This window comes from Acinonyx jubatus, chromosome E4, assembly GCF_027475565.1.
Source record: "Acinonyx jubatus isolate Ajub_Pintada_27869175 chromosome E4, VMU_Ajub_asm_v1.0, whole genome shotgun sequence".
Taxonomy (NCBI): Eukaryota; Metazoa; Chordata; class Mammalia; order Carnivora; family Felidae; genus Acinonyx; species Acinonyx jubatus.
This window is the reverse complement of record NC_069395.1, coordinates 52,514,384-52,534,756: the sequence shown is the minus strand read 5'-3', so window position 1 is coordinate 52,534,756 and position 20,373 is coordinate 52,514,384. Positions and strand designations below refer to the sequence as shown.

At 44.8% G+C, this 20,373-nt stretch overlaps 1 protein-coding gene across 1 annotated transcript; it reads right to left on the bottom strand.

Moving 5' to 3' along the window:
* Positions 1-3,549: 3,549 nt before the first annotated feature.
* SERPINC1 (serpin family C member 1) lies at positions 3,550-13,712 on the bottom strand. Its single transcript, XM_015064646.3, has 7 exons — positions 13,555-13,712; positions 11,235-11,601; positions 10,739-10,954; positions 9,774-9,911; positions 7,641-8,031; positions 6,547-6,611; positions 3,550-3,803 (listed from the first exon to the last, which is right to left on the bottom strand). Exons 1-7 carry the CDS (start codon positions 13,593-13,595, stop codon positions 3,627-3,629), a joined length of 1,395 nt encoding a protein of 464 aa, XP_014920132.1. The 5' UTR covers positions 13,596-13,712; the 3' UTR covers positions 3,550-3,626.
* Positions 13,713-20,373: the final 6,661 nt, after the last annotated feature.

Sequence of the window (20,373 nt, the reverse complement as noted above, 5' to 3'; positions counted from 1 at the left end):
CCTAGGATGATTTCTAGTTGTAAAATAAACAGGTAGCATTATTAAAGTTAATGGAAAAAGAGAAGGGTCCTTCCTGGGGGTGATGGTGGTACATTTGATAATTTGTCTCTTAGCCTGTCTTCTAAGTGGGATTTCAGTGTAAAGTGACTTTCACTTTTCCTTGTTTTTTTTGTGAATGAAATGCACTAGCTAAGGCTTAAATATTTCTGAATTTTAGATGAAATGTGAAATGAGTCATTTTAGCCTCTTTATTCCAGGATGTCAAGGACCTAACCCAGTAATTCCCAAATGAGGTTCCATACTTTTCTTTGTTCCCACCCCAGGTAGTAAACATGCCTGCCCATGGCAACTTCACGCCTGGTAATGGGAAGGGGAGAACTGTTTGATTACCTTAAAAGTGAGACACTCTCCCTCCACCGTCCCCCCCACCCCACCCCAGTCCTCCTGCCACCGCGTTCAAAACGACTAGCTACCAAGTGATTTCTCATTCGTGACAGAAATTTGTGTTTAAGAGCACACAGATATAGTAGTCTCTCTTCTGAGAGAATTCTGGGCACCATAGAAATTTTCATTCATATAATGCCTACAATAATTGATATTTTAAATTTCAAATAGGTGGTGTGTTCAAGAAGGAAAGACTGGATAAGTGCAGAGGACTGAATTAGCATCAAGCTATGACATTTCATTGAAATAACACTGAGGCTCAGCTATTTGCTTAGCATGTAAATGTTGCAGTGTCTTTCAGAGAAAATGCCTCCTATGCCTTAGAAAATTTCTGAAGGCTTCCTGATATGGGGTGGAACAGACAAACAGCAGCCTTTGGGACTTGCATGCATCCAGAGAGTAGCACATTAGGGTTTCATGGTGAAGAGCATTGTGGAGTACTGTGAAACATTGTTGAAATTCATGCAAATCATACCGCACTGGATTTTAAGATTTCTGCGGGGGGAGGGCGGGGGGGGGGGGGTTAGAGGAGGAGGATGGGGAAGTAATGGTAAAAAATATATAGAAATTTGTTTTATGTTTTAAGCAAGGAATGAAACAAATTCCCTATCAGGAATTCTCTATGGACTATGAAGTTCGGTCAAGTTCTCTGCCCTACTGCATTGGCTTGCTGGTTCCTCTTCAACTTTTAAGGAGTCCTTTCTGAAACGGCTACACAAATGCTAGTCTGACTACAGTTTCACCACTCGGCCCCATCCCCCTACTCTCAACAAAAGAAAAACATTCTCAAGCTATGGGAATGTGTTCTCAGTCCGTTAACTTCGTATCTGCCCCGGTCTCTGTTCGCAGTTTTAGCCCACTGCAGGACTTTGTGATCTAATGGCGGGACTTAAGTCCATCTGCCGATTCAGTCAGAAGCTGATGGCCTCTCCTCTAAGAAATCTTAAAACCAAAACTCTCCATTTTGGGCATGTCAGCATAAGTGAGTAAAGGGAGAAGTACACTTGGGAGAGCACTTAGATTTCCCGACTCCTAGTAATTCAGGGTGGGGCCCACTCATGCTCTGCCCCTGCGAGGGGAAGAGAAGCTGAGCGTTCAAAGCGAGAAAGTCAAGGTGGCTGAAATTTGGTTTCCTTCAGATGGACATGGTCTGAAAGAAATCTGTCCACCTGTTCTCTATGGTGCTTATATGGTGGGTGACAGCTGTCCCCCATCTACCTGTCCCTGGCACTGTGCCTTCCCACTGGTCACTGTGAAAAGCAGATCACACTGGACTCAGAGGCCAGAACCCAGGACCATTTCCCTCTTCTCATCTTGAGCCCATCACTTCTTCATACAGCTAATAATGTAGCATTTACTTCTCTTTGGAAAACTCTGGGGTTTGTCCCCCAAGAAATAGTAAAGTATTTAAAGGAAAATAGCCAGAAAATAAGATTTCTGGTGGTAGCTATGAAAGAGACCATAGAAGACTTTCACTTCCCCTCGACTGATACTGATAGCAAGGATCCACATGCCCCTCTTCCGGAGTTTTTAAAGGCTACCGTATTTGTAAGCAGCAAACTTATGTAACATTTTTTCACAACTTGCTAATCAAAGATTCATATTAAAACCGACAATCAATTTCTAACATGTTGTTATCCCTGAAAGGGAGTGAGGTAGGGTTTTAAAGTGTAAGAACCTACCAGTCTGTTTTTTCCCTTTGAGAAAACAAACATTTGAGGTTTGTGTCTTTTCATCTGAAGCTATTACTCCATTAATAAAGATGCCTCGGAAAAGTCAGTGGGCCAGGCTAGCTGTCTTCCACCCCTGAGAGCGCTGGACTGGGTCTGTGCATCTTATTTCCTTAGAAAATATCTGTTCTCATTATGACCTTAATTATAAATACCTATATATAGGAATAGGATTTTCCCCTCACCCCACCCTCTTTTAATCATTATCACTTAAGTGTAAACCACACCTCCCCTCACCCCCCTCTCACTGAACAAATGCACTTTAATTCCTAAGGAGAGTGGCTGTTCCCAGCCCTGAAGCCAGATTACTTCAGGAGGAGAGTTGAGGAGGGAGAACTCCTACCAGACCCTGTGAGACAACCAAATTCCTTCATGTAAACACAAATCACACCCATTCTTTCACTGTTCCCACCCCCTGCCACAGGGAAAAAGAAACCACCAAAATGGAAAAGTTTAAAATGCCTACCCTGATTGTAGAAGTTTCCCTGGGAGAAAATACCCAATATTAAGTTATTTTCTCAGCTACCAAATTGTAAGAAACTTCTAGGTTGTTTTCTGGGAGGCTGAGATTTTTTTTTTTTTCCAGAAGTCAAGTGAAAACACAGAGGCTGTAAGCTGTGATTCTGATTTGTGTCATTTCTAAGTATTAGATATGTTCTCTCAGTTTGACAGGTGTTCTCAGTCTCTCCTCCTGTGGATTCTGCCCTTCCCCTGATGACAAGCCAATAGTCCTGGGTGGGGTTGCATGTCTCCTAGAGCCCCAGAAGCCCTGTTGTGTCGGGGGAGGGGGGAGGGCTGGAGGGTGGGCAGAGACTGGGGTTGGGGGGAGGGAGATTCAGAAAAAGAGTGAAGATATGGGTTTATATAAACATATTTAAAGCAGTTTAGCAAAAGCTTTCTCGTTGAACAGCTTTAAGAACAATGTGAATGAAATCTTAGCAACTTGGTTAGTAATTTGAAAAGTCTATTAATGTATACTTGAAATTCTGTTTGTATAAAAATACATTTTCCTCTTTATTTTAACACTGTGTAAAAGAACATTATGCATGTGAGTGGTTTGAGAATTAAATGGTTTAATACTCAGATCTGAATATCTGGTTTCTCTGTATATAGAGATATGTTCGTTTAAAATTTATGGATTTTTTTTTTTCTTTTTTTAGCATGTTGGGAATACTGACATTTCAGGCTCCCCCTGCCCTTTCAGGACGCCTGCCATCTTTCAAGACGCAGCAGTGACATATTTCCCTCCTTCACTTTCTTGACCAAGATGTGCTCACTGGTAGAGAACAATCGAAAGCACTCACTTTCCCACACGCCCAAAAGAATATCCACTTCTCCTTTCCTTGTCTTCATTTCAGGTGGCAGAGTCCATTCATAATCGGGAGGAGTTGTATTTATTTTTTGCTTCTATCACAAACCAAAACAGGAAGAGGTGCAAAAAGTAAGATCACTTTAGTTAACACAAGGGTTGGCTACTCTGCCCATGAAGATAATGGTGTTCAGAGCAACTTCCCTTATAAGAACCAGGAAGGGCCTGTTGGCCTTGAAGGTCACCCTGTTGGGGTTCAGCGAACGGCCTGCGATCCCAATGACAGTGCTTGCCGCTGCTTCGCTGCCTTCCTCATTTACCTGCAGGCCACGTAGGAAACAAAACCTCTCCATTAGCTACAGTTCATCACAGGCAGGTCAGTCATCCACAGACACATCAGTTCCTCAAAATGCTATTTGTTTTCCAGTGAAAAGTACACTCGGGTCAGGTTGCGTTCCCACCAGAACCCTACTTTTACTCATTCTTTCATCCAATGAACATTGATGTAATAAGCACTTGTGTTCCTCCAAGCCTTGAGCTGTATGCTACGGGCAAGGGTTCCACTCAGAGAACTCCTGGACCAGGAATGTGGATGCCCGCAAGGTTGGCCCATTTCTGGCTGATGAGAGAACATCTGGCTGATGTTTTTTGGAGTAACAGTCTGACACACTGGTATTCTGACTTGCTAATTAGAATTACCAGAGAGATACTTCCAGAAAATTCTGCTTGGTGACCCAGGATCTCACTAAAACTCTGTCCCTGCCTCTTAATGAAAGCATGTCAGATCCCTGAGCTTTGTGGAGCTGGTGGAAGATAGTCTCTCCCTGTCACTCTTCTTCCCTACTTCCTTCCATCTTCCTGTGCTATTTCATGATCATTCTAGGACTAGATTTATGAGCAGACTGGAGCTTTTGCAACACCAGGATCTTCTTACTCAAATCACAGACTGGTTTCTAATGGCTTCCCAGGAGATCTCCAATCGGTTGGGGTCCTGTATATTGGCTTCCCAAGGTTTTCAAGGAAAGCAATTTCGTTCCAAGAGCTACAGAGGAACCTGGTACCGTTGTTTAGTGGGCTATGGAGGATAAAATGAACGCAGACCTCTGCTTCTTCCTACCGGTAACTCCGAGCCCTCAAGGGTGTCTGACTCGACCTCTTCTCTTTAGGGTCCTTAGAAGAGGATTTTCAATCATAGTTAAAATACTGAGGATAGCTTCCCTTGCGGTCTTCCTAAGTGCTCTTCCCTTCATAATCCATATGGAAGAGGGTGTCCATACTGTCATTTGTGCTTCCAAAACCATGAGTCCGATACTCGCGTAAAATCCCCACTTCTGATCTCAATACATTTAAGATATAGCCCTCGGCTCTTGCTATTGTCCTGTAGGTCACTGACATCTATTGTCCCATGGATTATGTCCCCACATTGCAGATTTTGGCACGTAGCTCATAGCTTTTCTGTCCACCCTAACTCCTGCTAGCATTTGACGCAGTTAAAATCCCTTGGTAGGAGGCCCGTTCAACACCCTAACTTCCCACTTTTCATCCCTCAGCCTCAATGAGCATTGCCTTCACTCTAGTTAAGCAAACCGGCCCCATGGCCACACCTTGAACTTGCCATCTCTCAGAATTACCTGTGAAATCACAATAATGACACTATCCTCTCAGACTTAACCTTCTGTTTTTCAAGCTATTGCATTTCCTCTTAATACAATTACTCTGACTTCCTTCTGTTCTTTGATCTCTCCACTTTCCGTCTAACTACACTTTCCCACTGAGCTTGGACTCTGCAACTGTATTTACTAGTATCAGGCTCTGAAACCTTTCTCTTTGACTATACCCTTCTTTGTGATTTCCTCAATCCTGTGACCTTCTCTAATTGGCCATCTCATTTGCCTCTTAGCCTGGTTCCCACAAAGGACAGTGATTCCCAAACTTAGTTGTGGATTAAAATCTCTTGAGGACCTTTGTAAATATGCTGATTCTCGGGCCCTATCCTAGATTCTCCAAGAGTCAAGCACCCCACTTAACTAATGCTATTGATCCATAGTTCAGTATTTGAGAACCAGAATTTCTAAAGGCTTTACATAGCTATTCCTCTAGTAAAGAGTTCCATGGGCACCTGACTTGGGGAAACACTAGGTTCAGCAGTATATTTTTTTAAGTTTTTATTCCAATTCCAGCTATTTAACACACTGTTATATTAGTTTCAAGCATACAATATAGTGATTCAACAATTCCACACATCACCTGGTGCTCCTCATGCCAAGTGCCGTCCTTAATCCCCATCACCTGTTTCACCCATTCCCCCAACCACCTCCCTTCTGGTAGGTTAAGCAATACTGAACCATTTTTTTCACCATGGAACTCCTTAGATGCCAAAATGCCAGTGTGCATTAATTTCCCAAGAAGAGGATATGCATTTATTTGACCACCTAACTTCGTGTTTTGCCAGGTAGTCTAGAGCTCTAGTTTTCTGGAACACACTCTAGGATATGGCCCATACTCATCAGCTCCTCATTACCCTCCGTTTGCTCTTCACCGATTACGATTAGGCATGTGCCCCCACTGTTCTGTCTAAATTCCTTGGGGAATGGTAACCTGTCGTCACTCTTCAATCTTGTTACTAGATAACTTTCTGTTTTTTTAAAGCTCCTCCCTGGGTTTCCACGAGCCCAGACTCTCCTGGTTCTCCTCCTCTGAACTCAGTAGCCTCTGTTGGCTTCTCTTCCTGTGTCACCCTCCCCTAAATGTGTGTGTTCCTGTTTGACCTGCTTCAGAAGTAGCAGGAGGGAGTGTGGAACAATTGGACCACGAGGGCTTCAGGGGAGGGCTGTATTGTGGAGGCCTCATGGATAGGGGGGGCTATAGATTTGGGGTTTGAAGGACCCTGGAAACATGCCTTTTTCTACAGTCGTGTTCTGCTGTTCGTGTCAGACCAGAAGGCCAAGTGGTGTAAGAACTCCAAAGTTACAAATCGCACGACTTATCAATGTACTAAAAAATAAAGCAGCATGGGAATAAAGAAACAGCATAAGAAGAGAGAGCAAAGGGAGGTATACTCACCTCAAGAAAGGCCTTATGGAATGCATCTGAGACATAGAGGTCACTCCGGCCTTCTGCAACAATACCTAGAAGGAAGACCAGAGAATGTTCTACGAAAAGGGGGAAGGTTGGTTTCAACACACAGAAATTCAGTTTGAATAAGAGGTCCTTTGGTTTGCTTTTTTTTTTTAATAGAAATCCTGAACCGTCACCTAATGATACTCCCTAAACAAATACATATTAATAATAAAAAGTACTTTGGGCTTGTTCAGCCCGACTTCTGTGAATTTAATCTTATGCTTCAGCTTTTGGAAGGTAGCAGGGGACTCTGTTCTTAAAGAAAAACTCACTCCACCTAGTAGGAATGTCTTTCTTTCCACTCTGGCAATGTTTGGTCAGATCTAGTTTGAAATTTTTTCCAGGTTTTACTTATTTAAGTAATTTCTGTACCCAACATGGGCTCACACAACCCCAAGATCAAGAGTTACATGCTTTTCAGACTGAGCCAGCCAGGTGCCCTGGTTAGACCTCATTTAAAGACAGCCCCTTAAAGGCAAACCCAATTACCTGACATTGTTAACCTCTTTTCTAAAAAGATATTTTAAACCATATTTTTAAAGAATGGTGGATTGGAGGAACCAAAACAACAGGACACTGTTACTGAAGTCTCACAGCTAGCAAAGTCTGGCCACATCTGTTGTCCAAGTGACCTCAAGGAAAACTCATGAGCCCTTTGGAATATCAGGTGAAGGGCTCTTAATGCCTATTTGCTGGGCCCAAGATGTCCCCAGCTCTGAATCAGATCTTTGCTTTGAATTCCGATGTCTTTTCAAGTTCTTTACCACCTGGCCAATCCCCCGTATCAGTCACAGACTCAAAGGATTCCTGTGTCAGCTGGGCCCATGGAGAGCCAAGTGCAAACTCCCCGGTCTACAGAAGAGGAAGCAGACCTTGGGAAGGAAGGGGGCTCCCTGAGTTAGTAGTGGAACTGGGATGAGAGTCCAGGTGTCCTCACCCATTGCTCTTTTCTGCTCTTTCCCCAGTTCTTTCACCTTGGCCCAGACTGCCTTGGGGGAGGGGAGCAGAGGGAAGAGGAACGTCCTTCCTAGGCTCACCTGGGAGCTTGGACTTCTCAGGGTTGAACAGGTCCACGAGGCCCATGTCTTGCAGCTGCTCCTTCACGCTGAAGCTGTCCTCGATGCGGAAGCGGGGCATGTGGACCACCAGCAGGGTCTCCGCTGTCTCATCCAGCCATTCCTGCAGCACCTCCGGGGTGAGCTCCTGCTCCACCTTGGCCAGGCTCTTCTCGGGCTTGGGCAGGATGAGCACCATGGTGATGTCATCGCCCTTGAAGGGCAGCTCGAGCACCTGGGTGCCTTCTGCCACTCGCCGGTAGTGGAACTTGCCTTCCTGGTACATCATGGACGCTGAACACGACTCCCCATCAGCCTTGTAGAACAGTTCCTTCCTTGTGTTCTCAGGGCTGAACTTCGACTTCCACAGGCCCTGGGAGGAGACACCAGGCGGGAGAGAGTCACAAAGCAGGAAGACCAAAGACATCCGTAGGAGAATATTGACATGGGAAATTGTCACATTATTTTCTCCTGCAAATATGTTAGCAGAATTATTAGGAGAAAAGATTAGAGGGATATGCATGAAAAGGATAACAATGACTATATCGGAATGATGGAATTATGAGTGTTTTTTTCTGTAAACTTTTCTGTATTTCCCAGATTTTCTGCAGTGGCTCTTCCTTTGCTTTTATAACTAGAAAAATAAAAACTAAAACCAAGAACAACTTACTGGCCTCTCCACAAGCATCTTTTTGAGTTTAAATCTTATTGCCTTTTGCTTTCTGCCTCCCAGCAGCCTCTTTCTCAAAGGCCATCCTCCAAAATGCTAGACTCCACCCCTGATAAATAAAGGCCAAACGCAGATAATAACCTGGTGGGTTTGGGGGTGGGGTGGGGGATAGCATTCAGGAACCCTGCCAGGCAGAGGGTGAGTCCTGGCTAACTTCCTACTCAAAGAGGGAGGGTCCCTGGGATTCAAGACACCCCTCTGAAATTTCTGAGCTGTGATTATCATTCTTTGTCATTTTCTGGCTCATTGATTTGGGGACATGTCATTTAACTCTTTGAGTGGTGGGTCCTCATTTGTAAAGTTAGGAGCTGGCGATTGCTCATATCTGCAGGATGCTTACTGTATGCCAGTGTTTTACATGCATTCGCTTGTTCAGTCCCCTCAGTAACCCTGTGAGGTAGGTGTAACATTATTACCATTTTATAGATGCAGTAGTCAAGGCATAGGATGGTCTCAGGTAACTCAACTGAGTTCACACAGCAGAAATGGAAGAGCCAGGATTTGAACTAAGTAATCTGAGAGGCCCAAGGTCTCATTTATGATCTTGTGAGAATAAAGAGGGCTAATAAATAGCAAAGTGTTCTGTAAACTTTAGAGGGCAGTACACATTGTGTAAATACAACCTACTCCACTCTTGGGGAGAGGGAGGCCCCAAGAGACAAAGTGGTTGGCAACAGCAGTGACCGACTAACCTCCTGGGCCCTGTGCGGGGGTAAGAATGCACGTGGAGCACAGCCCAGGATGGGCAAATGTGCTGCAAATCCACCTGTCTGAAACTTGTGACACTCCCAAGTACCAGTGATCTGTTTATTCCCTCATTCCCCTTTCTAAATATATGAAGTCGAAACAGTCTTTAGAACTCTTGGTTCTCTGAGAAAGATAAAAGCCTCTGCACGATCAAATCACAGGGCCTCTGCAAAGTTTGAGGTGAGCCTAGAGGTTCTGAAGCTTCAGGCAAGGGGAACTTTGAGTCACTCTGGAAGGTGCTCCACATGATGGAGAAAATCTCAGCCCTGAGGACTGTCAATAGAGTCTGTCATGTTGTTCCAGATTTCAAAATGGAGTTAAATGGATAGCAAAAAAATGGTCACATGGATATGAGAGTTCATCACCATGCACGCTTTGCAGCTGGACCAGCTAAGTTTGTGAGTGTATACATGACTTCCTTGGGTCCGGAGACACTACCAGGCACTTCTGGACTTCAGACCAGCGGCCACGGCCTTAGACGTGGTTCTAGACTGTCAGTAAATCTGTATTTCTTCCCAGGCCACGTGTCGACCATTTCTCAGAGAAGATCTACCTAATGCCCCGTGGTGTGAAAGAAAGTGAGCTGGAGGACAAGAGCAAGTTCTTTGGGCCTGTCTGTTCAGGGGCACTTTGAGTACCTTGAAGTAAATGGTGTTGACCAGCACCAGTACAGTGAGCTCATCAATGGCTTCTGGGGGAACGACATCAGTGATACGCCCTTCGGTCTTATTGGATACCCATTTGTTGATGGTCATTCTGGACTGCTCTGGATTTTCCTGAGGAGGATAGGAAACAAACCTACTCACCCGTGTTTCAGTGGGCTTCTCCACTTCCCCACACAGCAGTTTATTTTATTCATCAGCCCTCTGCCCTTTCCCACCGTTTGGCCAAGCGATCACTCTAACTCAAGTTGGGGAGACTCACATGTCTAGTGTACTGCCAGGAATCTTCCACATGGTTAGTAAATATTAACAGAAGAAAGAGAAAGAAAGAGAAACAGGAATAAAGGAACAGAAAAGAAGAAAATAGTGTGGGAAAAAGAAAACAAAATGTTATTTTCTCTGATATGCTCTGTGGGAAACTAATGAGTCATGCAGGGATGAGGGGCAAAGAGGATGCCCATGTGGTCCAAAAAAAAAAAAAAATGAGAGATGCTGATTGAATAGAACCAATAGATTTCTTTGTTGCTGGACTTCTCAGAAGACCTAATAGGCACCTCATGAATCTCCAAGAGGAGAATACAACACGCACCATACACCAATTTTATTTGACCATGGTAACTTTCAAAAATTAAATAAGGAGCCTTGTAGGACTGGCATCTGCAGAATACTTTTTGGTCCTGGTGAACAAAATGAAGAATTTATTATTTATACCACTTTCTCAGAGCAACTACTGCAATCTAAGCCATAGATACCACTGATTTCTCAGGTTTCAAGCAAGAAGATATATTCCAGAGGTTCTGACTTTCGGTCGTTCCCCAACCCCCAGCCTGCTTTCAACTAGCAGAGCTGTGTTAGTTTGGATCCTGGATCCTGCTTCCCTGTCCTCTCAAGCTGAGTGGAGAGAAAGAACTCTGAGGTCAGGGATGACATCTGCAACTCACCTTGAAGTCCAGGGGCTGGAGCTTGGCCCCATATACCACCTCACTGATGTCCTGATAGGTCTCGTTGAAGGTAAGGGATTTGTCTCCAAAAAGACGGTTGGCTGATACTAGCTCAGAGGATTTGTTGGCTTTTCGATAGAGTCGGCAGTTCAGTTTGGCGAAGAAAAAGTGCACCTGATCAGATGTTTTCTCGGAGATGGTATCAAACTTAAAAACCTGTAGAAACCAAAAGAAAACGGTGGAGAAGCCTGGCTAACATGGTGGTGAACACAACACTGGTTAGCCCCCTATCTACAGCCACCTCAGTTGTGAGCTCCTTCGAGCACAGTGCCTGGAACGGCCCCTGTTTTCTAAATGAGTATGTGAATAAAAGGAGAACAAAGGAAGGGGAGGGAGGAGGAAGGGTAAAGACACAAAGAGAGTCTCTAACGGGCTCCAGACCAATACGTGTTTTCTTGCGTGTCCGGTAATGAGGCAGAAAGACTTCGGATTGTACCTCCATCAGCTGCTTGAGGGTATTGTCACAGGCACCCAGCTTGGTCATAGCAAAAGCTGTGGAGATACTCAGGGGCGATAGGAAGATGTTGTCGTTGTCATTCTTGGAGTCGGCCAGGTGCTGATAGAAGGCAGTGGCAAAGCGGGAATTGGCCTTGGACAGTTCCCAAACCCGCCGGTTGGTGGCCTCGGGGATCTTCTGCTCTGAGCCCTCATCCTCAATTGCCTTCTTCTCTGGGGAACGGTAGATGCACATGGGATTCACAGGAATGTCCCGAGGCTTGGCTGTGCAGATGTCCTCCACGGGGCTCCAGTGACAGGTCACGCAGCCCCAGAGGCCAATGAGCAAGGAGAGAAGACATATCCTCCTATAGGGAGACAGAAAGCTGAGTTAAGCTGGGCTGGGAGAACTATCCCCACTGCCCATCACAGACTTGCCCCAGTGAAGCATGGGATTCCAGCCCACCTGGCCAAGAGGAGGGCCAAAACCTTTGCAAAGTACAAGGGCCCAGGACAAGCCCGGTCCTGGACTCCTTGCAAGAGGATAGTTCTACTCGCCTGGACATAGTCATGCTGAAATTAAAATCAACTATTGAAGCGACTGATGGTTATAAAGTACCGTGTGCCCAAGGCTGGGAGAAATAAAGAATGCAAAGCTTCCGTTGGTGAGATGGGGCACGCACATGTGACAGGCAGGGGACTTCAGTGTCCAGTGAAGACTTAGGGCGGCGGGAGGAGCCATTGGCAGAAGCTGTTAAGGAAAGGCCTCAGAAATGGCTTGAATGTCACCTGGATGTTGAGAGATTGGAAGGATCTTGACTGATGCAGCAGAGATTTCAGTCATACAACGGGGTGAGAGGGAATGAACAGAGCAAAGCACCATCTGTGTGCTGGAGCCTCCCCAGGCCTCTAGCTCCAGCCCTAACCTCCCAAGGAGCTCCAGACCGATCGGTTGCTGGACAATTCCTCCCGGACGGCCCGAAGATTCCTTAGTGAAAAATGACCAAATTGCACTTGCAACCTTCACCCGCCCACCTGCTTCTCCTTCTACATCCTCCAAAGCAACAAATGGGCCCCTCGTGCATGCTGACATCCAACCCAGAAAGCTGGCAGGTTCTCTGGATTCCTCCCTCAAAAACCCTCTTTAGTCAGACCCTGGATTCCATTAATTCTGTTCCCTGGCTCTCTCACTGCCTTAGTTCAGGCCCTCATCATTTCTCTGCCTGGAAATTTTCATAGTTGCCAACAGGGGTTCACTAAAAGCAAATGAAATTAATCTTAAAAACAAAAAAAGTGAGATCACGAGACTGGCAAACTAGGAAAATTGGAACACTCGGTTAAGCAAACCAAGGCATAAACTCTTGTAATATTTTTGTAGAAAGACCAGGGGCTTCCTCTGGTTGACTTGGGAGTCCGTGTGGGTACTGAGCCTTCCCCAGGCAGAAAAAGACACGCACACAGTGCTGAGAGGACTCCCTGAGGTGGCCTGCTGGCAAGTGTTGGGCTGCGGAAGCTGGGGACCGCCGAGGGGGACTTGGCTTCTTGCGTGAGACGAGGCAAACTCTGCGGCCCTTTAAGAATCGAGGCACGGAGTGGGAGAGAAGATGGGAGCCGCTCAGGGTGATTTAGGAGGCGGGGTGAAGAAGCAGAGACAGAGACCCCTGCCATGCATCTCCCTGTCTTGCTCGCCTTTTGTTTCCTGTTTGGTCCCTCAGCCACGTTTGGAAATACAAGTGGAGGCTGAGGGTGATCTGGGAGCTTTGTTCGTGGGGGAAAGAATCACCAATACGGTGTGCCCCGGCCTCACTTCCAGCCCCCAGAACAACCCGGGTCAGGAGGGGAATGTGTGTGATATCGAGGGAGGAGGGGACCTCGCCGTGAGGCAAGGGGACAGAGCTGCTATCCTTCAGCCAAAGGTCACTGAGATCTTGGAGTGGGGGGGGAGGCAACCAAGCTGGAGGAGAAGGAAAAAAGGAGTTAGGAGGTCCTCACAGGTTAAATACGTTGAATTTGCCCTCTTTTCAGCTGTCTGGCGGGCCTGGGAATTTCCCCCGGAGCGTCTCCCGGTTGCTGTGAGGGCTGGCGCTGCCACAGCTGTGACACAGGGAAGACATGCCTGGTTTCTTGAGCTAAGAGCCCAAGGTGTGGCTTACCCCAAGAGGGAGTGGGAGGGAGGGCACTTGGCATGACGTCTTCCAAACACATCTTTTTTTGTAACTACCCAGGGAGAGGGCCGGGTTTTCTCAAAGGTGTCGAGGCCACCCTTCAAAAGTCAGAAAACCCAATGAGGGCATGCGAAAGAGAAAACTCGCCTCTCTTACCTTTTTCCAGCAGCTACAGTTCCTATCTCATTGGAAAACATGGTTGCTAATCTTCCACGGGGCCAGGCAAGTGGAGATAGTGTGTTCTGAGGCAATCCCTCTGAAAACTGGTTCTTTCCTCTAAATCTGACTGAGGTTCCAGAAGCTCGGGTGGGGGAGGGAACTGGTGAGGGGAAAACTGAGGTCAAAGGCTGATGACCAGCTTCCAGGGTTAAGCAAAGTGTACAGGCCCGTGTTGTTTAATTAGTAGAGAAGTTTTAAAGTTCAGTCAGGTCGAGGGAAGGCAAGGCCCACCTTTCTTACCCATACTCCTTCACTCTCTTCTTTATCTTTGCAGAAAAGGAAAAGGAGGAATGTTCACAAATTCAAACTTGGTCAGAAAATGCCTGAGGAGAAGTTTGTTTTCAGGAATTTCTTTTCCCCCTGGTTATCGAAACGAGGAGACAGAAAATAGGTGAATATAACTAGTCAAATCGAATGTCCAGAAACTTCTAGCTTTCCACCTGCTCAGTGTAATATGCTCTCTTTCACAGCTCTCTTTTAGGAGAAAGAGTCCATAATATCTAGTCAGAGGGGAGCGTGTTCTGAAACAAGTACTGCCTTCAGGATTCTAAGAGCCAACATGTCCATGACACAGACGAGGACTCACAAGGGAGTAATTGATCCCACTGGGGGATCAGGAGACAAAGTATGAGGCAGGTAAAAAAACACACAAGCTACTGCTGAAATATTTATTTATTTTTTAAAGATTTTATTTTAAAGTAATCTACATCCAGCGTGGGGCTTGAACTCATACCCCGAGATCAAGAGTCACATGTCCTACCAACCGAGCCAGCCAGGCACCCTTGAAATACTTCTTTAAAAGCAAAGAAACCAAATCCTATTTCTTTGTATATATTGTTATTTTTACTTATTTTAGTTATTGGGGAGATTAAATGAATTCAAACTAAGGGGGATAAAGAGCAGGTGTATTTTTATTTTCCTCTTCCTAAATGGCCAAAAACAGTACCATAAGGATTGCTGCAACAGTACTCACAGGATAAGTATGCCTCCTTTTGTGTGATTAAAGATTGAGGGTGGTATACTCATAGGAATTCATATATTATATATGTAATACATATTATTATTTTTCTGCGCTAGTTGGGAGTAAGTTGCAGATCTAATGTCCCTTTATCCCTAAATAGTGTGAAGTTTCTAAAAACAAGGATTTACTTACCAGACCACAGTACAGTGATCAAAGGCAGAAAAGCTGATGATGATGTAGTATTATATTCAAACCTATAAGCCATATTTTAAGCTTGCCAATTGTCCTACTCAACTTTTGCCCTCAGGATCCCCTTGTAATCTTGCTAAATAACACCTAAATATTATTAAAAATTATATATTAAGGGCCACCTGGATGGCTCAGTCGGTTGAGCATCTGACTTCGGCTTGGGCCATGATCTTGTGGTTTGTGAGTTTGAGCCCCACATCGGGCTCGCTGCTGTCAGAGCAGAGCCTGGAGCTGCTTCGGATCCTCTATTTCCCTCTCTCTCTGCCACTCTCCTGCTTATGCTCTCTCTCCCAAAAATAAAACAAAGCATTAAAAAAAATTTTAATTATATATTATAAGTTAGACTTCACATATACATGAAGGAGCCCTGGAAGTCCCCACGCTTTGGCTGACATTGATTTAGTGCCTCCCACCTCCATTTTGTTCTCCTTTTCTAGGATCACACATTGCATTTAGTTGTCATGTCTTTTTTACAGACCAGAGGTCTTCTATTTTTTCTACATCTATCCTGCCATGAGTTCACAGAGGATTGGTTCCATCAGCTCAGACTCCTTTGGTTCTCCCAGTGTGCTCTGGGTGGAGCAGGCTGGTGCTTCAGTTAAACCCAAGTACCTTTCTCTCTGTCTTATCTGGCTTCTTTCTTTTTCTAATGATTTTCCTTCCCGCTTCAGGGAGCAATCTCGGCACTTAGAATGCTTAATATGTTCAATACATACATTAATTCTCTTGGCAAGAATCTTGCCCTTAACTTGTCTACAACAATGCCAACAGCACACTGGGTAACACTGTGGACTTTTCCAGGTTTGCCATGTTACCATTCATGAGGCATTCCTTTTAGCACAGTGCCTATCCCCTTGATGTCTACAATATCATCTTTCTTGTAGAGTTGCCTATATGTGGCCAAAGGAACAACCCAATGTTTCCCAGAACCTCATGTTCGTTTCCTACAGAACATATAGTGGGTGACTCTACTCTTCCCCTTTGTGTTGGTCATTTTGGCAAATTACTGTAAGATGGTGGATCTAGCTGAAAGTGTGTCATGTTTCTAGTGTCTTCTAGTTTGGAAAAGTTGCTCTCTTTTGTCATTTTTTTAAGAGTACAAGCCAAATATTTTTGAACGATGTCTCTCAATTTGTGTATTGTCTGAGGTTTCCTCAGGATTAGATTCGAGTTATACTCTTTTAGGGGGCAGGCATACTACAGAGTGATATTGTGTCCTTCTCGCTGCATCATATCAGGAGACACATGATGTCAATTTGTTCCATTTCAGGTGTGATGTTAACTTTGATCACTTGGTTACAATGGTGTCCGCCAACTTTCTTTCTCTGTCAATAAAACTGCAATTTTACATTTTTATTATTATTATTTTTAATGTATATTTTTGAGAAAGACAGAGCATGGGCAGGGGAGGGGCAGAGAGAGGGGGAGACACAGAATTCTTAGCAGCTCCAGGCTCCAGAGTGTCAGCACAGAGACCAACGTGGGTCTCAAACTCATGAACCGTGAGATCGTGACCTGAGCTGAAGTCGGACGCTTTAACCAATGGAGGCACCCAGGCTTCCCTCCCTTTTCTGTTAAATAAGTATCTTGTGGGCAGATAACTTGAAAGTGTATAAATATTGTTTTTCATCAAACTTTCACCTGCTAATTTTACTATCCCTCACGATTCTTTTGCAAGACTTTTTAAACACTGTACTTTCCCAGTTATTTCTCATCTGATTCCCTGAAAAGGATTATCACTGAAAATGATTAGAATTAAAAGAGACTAAGCTGGCACATTCTTCTGCTGGGGTGTGAGGACATAGGTCCTTGTACCCATTGCTAAGGGGAGTGAGTGCAGAATGCTGTAACTTTGGGTGTTTTTTTTCAGAATCCTGTAACTTTGAAGGGAAATTTGACAATACATGTCAAAAATACCATGTATCCTACAGATACATCTGCATGGGTGTCAGTGAGATTACTAACTGTAACCGATGGGTAACAATAGCAAAAGATGAGAAACAACTTCCACCTATAGGGGACTACTTAAATAAACCAAGGTATATCCCCACTGGAAGATTATGCCACTGTCAAAAAGGATAAAGATCCTTTTTCTGAACCGATATGGAAGATCTCCAGGATAATTACGTGGGAAAGAAAACAAGCTGCAGGTCAGTGTTTAGTATGCTACTTTTGTATCACAAAGTGCAGATGATATGGATGAGGGGTGGATAGTCAGGGGAGGAAGCAAGACTTCCTTACTCATATTCTACTTTCTCTTTTTAAAATTTATTTATTTTGAGGGAGAGAGGGGGAGAGAGAGAGAATCCCAAGCAGGCTCTGCACTGTCAGCACAGAGACCAACGCTGGGCTCGAACCAATGAACCATGAGATCATGACCTGAGCCGAAATCAACAGCCAAATGCTTAACTGACTGAGCCACCCAGGTGCCCCTAGCGTTCTACGTTTTAACATGCCCATGTATCACTTATTCATACAAGTCTGGACTTTGTGAGCAATAAGGGTGTCAGTGTTTATTCCATGGAGACTTGGGGAGAGGGGAGAACCAGGCCACGATGAAGGTGGTGGCAGCACCAGAGAAGATCTAGAAGCTGGATGAGCCCTGGGCTCCTAACAAAGGAGAAAAGGAGAGTGAGAGACGCCCAGTTCAGTGTCTACAGGTGGAACAGAGGTGTTCAGGTGCACCCTGCCTGGTAAAAAATTTCTAATGGCTGTATAATAATCCATGGTCTATAATGTAACCATTACTTTGCATTAGCTTAGGTAAAATCCTTTAAATCTTTGAATATGACCATCAGAATGGGTGCCACTTTAAAACACTATACACCAGGATCTATGCTAAGTGCTTTACAGGCATTAGCTTATATATTTCATTTGTCAGCTATACCAGGAAGATATTATTATGCCTAGTTAACAGATAAGAAAACTGCTATTCACAAGGGTTAAGAACTTGACCCAAATTACAAAGCTAGCAAAGTTGAGATTCAGACCCTTTGTGTGCCTGTGTCATGGGTTTGTGCTCCTATAAGGTACATATGAAGAAAATGTCTGTCTCTCCAAATTAAAACTCAGCGTACAATTGTTGTTCTTGGGGCAGGGGTTATATGTCACCACCTGGTTCTCCTCCTGTGGATATTCTCTATAAAGTTTGTCTATGATTCCCTCCAAATCCAGGAGCAGGAATGAACCCAAGGACTTCCACCTTCTTTCTTGGTTACACATATTTTATTAGAAAGCATTTGTCTCTGATGCACATTCCAAACAAGATTTTCTTTTTTTTAATAATTAAAACACAATTTTTAAAAATTTATTATCAAGAGAAAGTGAGCACAAGCTGGGGAGAGGCAGAGAGAGAGACACACACACACAAAATCCGAAGCAGGCTCCAGGCTCTGAGCTGTCAGCACAGAGCCCAAATGCAGGGCTCGAACCCACAGGCCGTGAGATCGTGACCTGAGCTGAAGTCAGGCGCCCCCTCAAACGAGATTTTCAATTGGCCTTGGGTGTCTTTAACATCAGCGTAGTCGCTGGGTCTCATACAGCACCCCTTGCCTTTTTACTGTCTAGATTTTCATGACCCCGAAACCCCTTTCCTCTTAGTTCATCTCAGACTGGTTTGATGAGGAAAGGGAAAAAAAGGTGGGCAAACAAATCTGGGTTTCCCCCTCCCACCCAGAGAATCGTCAATATTCTGTCATGTTTTAACAATTGTTTATATTTAGATATATACAAATATGTTTAAATCAAAATTTTCCTGGTAACTTCTAACCATTTCTGCAATTGGAGGCAGACTTCATTTTCCAAGTGGTAACCAGGGCCTCTCTGTGCTTTGCTGTGTTAGGGGCCACAGAGAGGAAAGAATATAGCATTCAGTCACCCTCTCTTTTTTTAAACACTCCTTTAAAGTTCAGGGGCACCTGGGTGGCTCAGTCGGTTAAGTGTCGGACTTCGGCTCAGGTTGTGATCTCATGGTTTATGGTTCAGGAGTTTGAGCCTCGCACCAGGCTCTGCACTGACAGGGTGGAGCCTGCTTTGGATCCTATCTCCCTCTCTCTGCTCCTGCCCCACTTGTGCGCATTCTCTCTCTCAAAATAACACACTTAAAAAAATGTGAATGCTGCCTTCAAGTTCAGTAACAAAATGAACAAATTCCCCTTTCCCTAGCCTTGCCTTTAGGCTCAGAAGCAGCTCCTGAGCAGGTAATTAGCTGATCTTCACTGTTCATTCTCTCATGTCCCCGCCCTGTTTTACTCTTCCCTTTGGCTCCAAGAGTAAGACCTTGGTGGAGAGCAAACAGTAGAGCTGAGCTCCTGCAGTCGGTTACTGAGTAACTCACAGCTTAACTCTTCCATGGAAATTTGGCAAAACATCTTTCCATTTTTGGAAAAACAGAGCCATCTCCAACTCCCCCGGGTTTCTAGTTTCTAGTATGCTATTTTAACAAAGGGTGAAATAAAGTTCATCAAAATAATCCTGCATTATCATTTGGCAGTTTTTAGGTATGATTCTCAAAGCATCTCATTGGAATTTGCTCAAGTTCTCACAACTGTTAGAAAGTTCAGCTTTAGTTTCAGGGACACCAAATCAAAGCAACAAATATTTATTGAACATGCCCAGTGCACATGCCACTGGGTCTTCAATGTACCAGCTACTCAAATAAATATTTGAGTTTAAAGAAACCCAGGTTCAGAGTAGTTTTGTCTACTTATTGACAGAAAAATACTTTACATGTAAAGGTTATTAAAAATGCTTAATTATCCAGCAGAACTGACACCTTGTGTAAACTCAGAAATACTGGGTGAGGGTATTCTTGGGAGAGGGTCACATGGAGTTAGTTCATTGTCTTACTTCAGTTCCGGAAGTTGTAGGTGGGGAAAGAAAAATAGAGAAGAGGAAAAGGCAAGAGAGCAGAGGAAGAGGTATGGGGGAAAGTTCTCTGGAGAAAGGGGGTGGGTTGGACAAACCCAGAAGCAGCAGGAAGAAACTGACAGTAAAGCTAAGGCCAAGGGTGCGTGTTTTGATAAGTACAGGTCAATCATGTGACAGACGTCTCTTACCCACCTCTGCCAAGGGCTGCTTTAGCAAATCTATCCAAATCCATTTGAGGGGTGAGGTGGAAATGAGGGTCTAGGGATGAATGTGGCTTGGTAGCTTTTATTCCATCAGGACACACACAGTGGGTTTCAGACCCTTTCCTGATGGCTAGTGCTAAAAAGCAACAGATGCTGGTTGGGCACAGGCTGTTCCCACATGGAACAGAATCGCATCTTGTGTCCCTACCGAAGTTCAGCTAACCAGGGAATGGTGCTGAAGGGAAAGCCCGAGCGGTTCAGTTCCAGCCAACAGGCCGGCCCACTCTGGAGAGGCCACCTGCATCACGGCCTAGGTCTGTCCCAGAGTTCAGCAGTTTCCCTAGCTTGTCAGGGTAACGAAAAGCCCAATCAGTTAGATGACGAGGAGGGCAGGCTTCGGGCCAAAGGAAAATCAGAGGGCACCTTTTAGATCATAATAGCCTGAATGTTTTAGATTTGCGAGGATAAGGTGAT